The 5392-nt window shown below is 49.2% G+C and overlaps 1 protein-coding gene across 1 annotated transcript; it reads left to right on the top strand.

Moving 5' to 3' along the window:
* The first annotated feature begins 249 nt into the window (after positions 1-249).
* LOC140355637 (homeobox protein engrailed-2a-like) lies at positions 250-5121 on the top strand. The gene is made up of 2 exons (XM_072440300.1): positions 250-740; positions 4658-5121. The coding sequence occupies exons 1-2, from the start codon at positions 293-295 to the stop codon at positions 4993-4995; spliced, it is 786 nt and encodes a 261-aa protein (XP_072296401.1). The 5' UTR covers positions 250-292; the 3' UTR covers positions 4996-5121.
* The last annotated feature ends 271 nt before the right edge of the window (positions 5122-5392 follow it).

The raw sequence follows: 5392 nt of genomic DNA on the forward strand, positions 1-5392 counted from the left end.
AGCTGCGCGTTTGGGAGACGCTTCAGTGGCCGCGGATCAGCACCAAAACACGCCACACTTTCTCCTCTTTTACACTTTAAATGTCATAAATGTGTCTGTTTCCTGTTGGGCTCGTGGAAAGCGGGCGCGCGCGCGCCACGGAAACGAACTGACGCGAACCGGACGCGTATCAGAAACACATTTATACATGATTCCAATCGCTGCTTTGTTACGCTGATTTTTGGACATATTTTTGGGAGAATCTGGAATATCCAAAACTGGAACTAGAACTAGAACCGAAAAACTCTCCGTTATGGAACACAAAGGCCAGAGCGCGCGGGACTCGAGCGCGCAGCCGAGCCGCGGACCGGCCGCGGCGCACGGGCCGCAGCAGCGGGTCACCAACTTCTACATCGACAACATCCTCCGCGCGGACTTCGGGAGGAGGAGGGCGGAGAAAAGGCCCGGTTCTGAGCGCCACGCGCCGGTGCTGGACGCGTCAGGCCCCGGGCAGAAGCGGGAGAAGGTGACGGAGGAGAAGGAGCGCGAGGAGGAGCGCGAGGAGGAGCGCGAGGAGGAGCGCGAGGAGGAGCGCGAGGAGGAGCGCGAGGAGGAGCGCGAGGAGGAGCGCGAGGAGGAGCGCGGCGCGGAGGGCAAAGACTCTGGAGACGAGACGAGCCGGAGCGCGGGGCCCGCGGCCAAACCGATGCTGTGGCCGGCCTGGGTTTACTGCACGCGCTACTCGGACCGGCCCTCGGCAGGTGCGTCACACACACCGGGACATCCCGCTCCAAACGGGGGCAAAACGAGCCAAAGGAAGGAACAAAACGAGAACATTCTGCTCTTGAAATTCCACCAGCTTTTCTTTGTGTTCTTTGGCCCGTTTTGTGCAAGTTTGGAGTTCAAAACGGCACAAAACGAGCCAAAGAAATAAAGAAAAAAGTTGAAAATACTCGAAAAATAGTCGTGAAAGTGGTTTTAAATATACGTCCAAATCACTTTTGTTTTAATAATAATTATACAAGTTTAATCCCATACAATAGTTTCACAAGTTGTGCATTTACCAGGTCAAAAACTGAACCCGGGTCAGATCAGGACAGAAACCACGTCCACATCAGGAGTAAAAATGGACTGAATTTAGCACAAAAATAAAAGTATAAAAGTGTGAGTGAGTGAAGCCCCCGCGACCCCCACGCGACCCCCGGCACCTCATTCTAACCGCGTTCACTTCAGTTCAGCAACACTTTCCTTACATTAAACAATAACGCGAAGAATATTTATAATTATATCAGTGTAAAATGTTTAAATTGTGCAGAAAAGTGACGTTTGAAGTATTAAATATTAAAGGCCGCGAATAAAACGAGGCGCAGTTTAAGACATTTGTGCAACACGCGCGGGTTTAATTATTCCCATTTATAACACGTTATTATTACACTTTTTAAATTGTAGCATATCAGAAAATAAACCCAGTGCGCGTAAAAGCCTCGATTCGAATCTGAATTAATTTAATTCATTAAAAGACTGAAAACATTTAAATTAAAAAGGCCCGTGAGCAAAAATACACGGTACTTTTCCAGCCGGTTTGAGGCAACAACGGGACGCGGCTCCGCTTCATTCATTTAACAAAAAAACCTTAAAAAAAACCTCCAAATCAAACCCGCTTCTGCCCCGCGCGGCCCCAAACGCGCCGCGTCCAGAACAGAACAGAACGTTGTGTGTTTTACGTGTTAAAAGTGTAAAAGTGTCAAAGTGCGTGACGATCGGTGGATTTGGGCTGTTTTTTGTTTTGTGTGTTTTTTTTTGTTATGTTTTTTTGCTTAAAACGTAAGAAAAAAACGGTCAATTTTGTCCAAAACGCGCGTCGAAATGTTGAATAAAAGGCAAACTCGCGAGGAAAACGAATTAAAGTGTCTAAAATCGGTCATATCTGCGTCGAGGCAAGTTTAACGCCATTGTTCCCGTCTTCCTCTTTGTTAATATTACATTTGCATATTTTTGACAATGGCTCCGTCCCAAGAAAAAAAGAAGAAAAAAAGAAACCCGGGGTTGGGCAGAAAAGAGAGAAACACGGCTCCGCTTCAGTTTGAAAAAGAGGAGATTTTTCAGCTAAATTCAAACCCAAAACGCGGCACATTTATCCGCGCGTGTGAAAAGTTTTGCGGTGTGTTTTTGGTCCGGTTTGATTGGTCAGTTGTGGCGCTCCGGGGCCTTTGTGCGTCAGGACGCGGTGCGTAATTGTCCTGATGCGCCTCAGTCTGTCCAGAGCAGGACAAGAAGAGTCCAGAGCAGGACAAGAAGAGTCCAGAGCAGGACAAGAAGAGTCCAGAGCAGGACAAGAAGAGTCCAGAGCAGGACAAGAAGAGACCAGAGCAGGACAAGAAGAGACCAGAGCAGGACAAGAAGAGTCCAGAGCAGGACAAGAAGAGTCCAGAGCAGGACAAGAAGAGACAAGAAGAGTCCAGAGCAGGACAAGAAGAGTCCAGAGCAGGACAAGAAGAGTCCAGAGCAGGACAAGAAGAGTCCAGAGCAGGACAAGAAGAGTCCAGAGCAGGACAAGAAGAGACAAGAAGAGTCCAGAGCAGGACAAGAAGAGTCCAGAGCAGGACAAGAAGAGTCCAGAGCAGGACAAGAAGAGTCCAGAGCAGGACAAGAAGAGTCCAGAGCAGGACAAGAAGAGTCCAGAGCAGGACAAGAAGAGTCCAGAGCAGGACAAGAAGAGTCCAGAGCAGGACAAGAAGAGACCAGAGCAGGACAAGAAGAGACCAGAGCAGGACAAGAAGAGACCAGAGCAGGACAAGAAGAGTCCAGAGCAGGACAAGAAGAGACCAGAGCAGGACAAGAAGAGTCCAGAGCAGGACAAGAAGAGACCAGAGCAGGACAAGAAGAGTCCAGAGCAGGACAAGAAGAGTCCAGAGCAGGACAAGAAGAGTCCAGAGCAGGACAAGAAGAGTCCAGAGCAGGACAAGAAGAGTCCAGAGCAGGACAAGAAGAGACCAGAGCAGGACAAGAAGAGACCAGAGCAGGACAAGAAGAGACCAGAGCAGGACAAGAAGAGTCCAGAGCAGGACAAGAAGAGACCAGAGCAGGACAAGAAGAGTCCAGAGCAGGACAAGAAGAGACCAGAGCAGGACAAGAAGAGTCCAGAGCAGGACAAGAAGAGTCCAGAGCAGGACAAGAAGAGTCCAGAGCAGGACAAGAAGAGTCCAGAGCAGGACAAGAAGAGACCAGAGCAGGACAAGAGAAGAAACTCTGGACGCGTTGAGTTTGTGGCGCAAATTAGTGTTGATTTAGAGGAAGTGGAGAAAGTTTGTTTGTTTGTTTGTTTGTTTGTTTGTTTGTCTGGGAGGAGCAGAACGTGGCCTTCTGTGTGAGTGAAAGACGCGTTCACCATTTCTGAGCAAATGTCACTCTTTTTTTGCAATAATAATGTCAATAATAAATAATGTTCCCGTTTGTCGTTTTTTAGATTAAAAAAACAAAACAACAAAAAAACTTGAATTTGACTTTTTAAAACGAAATCTAGTTGTAAAATTCACGTGAAAATCCGACTTCTGTTGCTTTGTTTCCATCGTTTTGGGAGTTTTTTCAAAAGGAGCTTGTGTTTGGTGCAGACTCAGATATGAAATTGGATTGAAACTCTTTATTAAATGACAGTCTCTTTTTTGCTTTTTGTCTCGCGCTTTTGTGGCACGGAACTTTTGTTGCTTTGAGCGCGGTTTCTTTGAGCAGAGATGATGGGATCAGAGATGGAGAAAGAAGTGTCCATCATCACGTCACCGCTCCACCCCCAACCCCTCCCCCCCCGCGCGCCCCTCCCCGCGCCGTGACCCACACCAGCACCGGCCCGTCATCGCGACCCATAAACGAGCTCATATTTAATTCAACAGCGCCGTTTATGACTCCAGTCCAAGCTGTGGGAACATCTTACTCTCACCGCAACAAATAAACTTTATATTCAACTTAGACCAATGAAATGATCGTGGTCAATGTGGTCCAGAAGGGGCCCAGAAGGGGCCCAGAAGGGCCCAGCAGCACCAGCGTTTTACACTTAAATATCATCTCAGGCCAATGGGTTCTACCTGCTGAAAAAAAGAAATAAAGAAAGAACTAAATAAATATCTAGCCATCAAAATTCATTAATTAATTACATAGACGACGTAATCATCTTAAATCCATCACAATAATAGAAATATTGGGATATTTATCATCAAAAGTCCCATAATAATTGCTTCTTTGTTCATTGTTTTGTGCAGCAGATAAAGAAGCCCGATCTATGGCCCGGGGGCCAGATGCGGCCCTCGGACCCCTGCACACATGTTTATTCTGGAGGTCCTAGAATTACATTTGCAGTAAAAGTGTTGAAGTATTGACTCGTGTCTGAGGCCTGACAAAGACCATGATCCTCTGCGCTTATTAATATGATGTTTAGAGCTCTTTTAGCTCTTTTAGCTCTTCAAACGGGTCCAAACATGATTTATCCTGTGCTTTATTAACAAACGAACTGTGTTTTATTAGTTTTCTTTTTTCTGTTTCAATCCTAAAGGAAAGTGACAGTTCAAGAGTTTAAGAGATAAAGAATGACACAAACACGTGACGTGATCATAAAGATCAAATGCAGGTTGTATTTTAAGAGAAGAGTGGATTTGAGTGGCTCTGATCACGTGTCGTGTCCCCGCAGGGCCCCGGTCCCGTAAGCAGAAGAAGTCGTGCTCGGAGCCGGCTAAAGACGACAAGCGGCCGCGCACGGCCTTCAGCGCGGAGCAGCTGCAGCGGCTCAAGACCGAGTTCCAGACAAACCGGTATTTAACGGAGCAGCGGCGCCAGGGCCTCGCGCACGAGCTCGGCCTCAACGAGTCCCAGATCAAGATCTGGTTCCAGAACAAACGCGCCAAGATCAAGAAGGCCACGGGAACCGACAGTACCGGGAACTCTCTGGCCCTTCATCTGATGGCGCAGGGTCTGTACAACCACAGCACGAGCGGCGGGAGCGGCAAGGAGCGTTCCGACAGCGACTGACGCGGCGGAGACGCAGCAGACACGCGGTGGAGACGCGGTGGAGACGCAGCGGAGACGCAGCGGAGACGCGGCGAATACGTGGCAGAGACGCGGCGAAGACGCGGCGGAGACGCAGCGGAGACGCGGCGGAGACGCAGCGGAGACGCGGCGAATACGTGGCAGAGACGCGGCGAAGACGCGGCGGAGACGCAGCGGAGACGCAGCGGAGACGCGGCAGAGACGCGGCGGAAACGGAACTGATGGAGGCGGGTCAAGAGGCGGGCCCGGGACTGAGGGGCCCGGGACTGAGGGGCCCCATGCAGGAGGTCACAAGGCAAATAAACAGAAAGAGAAATGCGGCTGTCCCTCTGTCCTCCTCTGGACACAGACAGTGTCATGAGCCTCTAGAGTTCTTCCT

The sequence above is a fragment of the Eucyclogobius newberryi genome, unplaced genomic scaffold (genome assembly GCF_026437365.1).
Source record: "Eucyclogobius newberryi isolate DKJ021-1_F unplaced genomic scaffold, fEucNew1.0.hap1 SCAF_12, whole genome shotgun sequence".
In the NCBI taxonomy this organism is placed as follows: domain Eukaryota; kingdom Metazoa; phylum Chordata; class Actinopteri; order Gobiiformes; family Gobiidae; genus Eucyclogobius; species Eucyclogobius newberryi.

Bases quoted from the DNA above. Each gene is read 5' to 3' on its own strand.
- LOC140355637 (XM_072440300.1), top strand. From the start codon at position 293: ATGGAACACAAAGGCCAGAGCGCGCGGGACTCGAGCGCGCAGCCGAGC. The intron at 741-4,657 runs GTGCGTCACACA...GTGTCCCCGCAG, and splicing joins CTCGGACCGGCCCTCGGCAG to GGCCCCGGTCCCGTAAGCAG.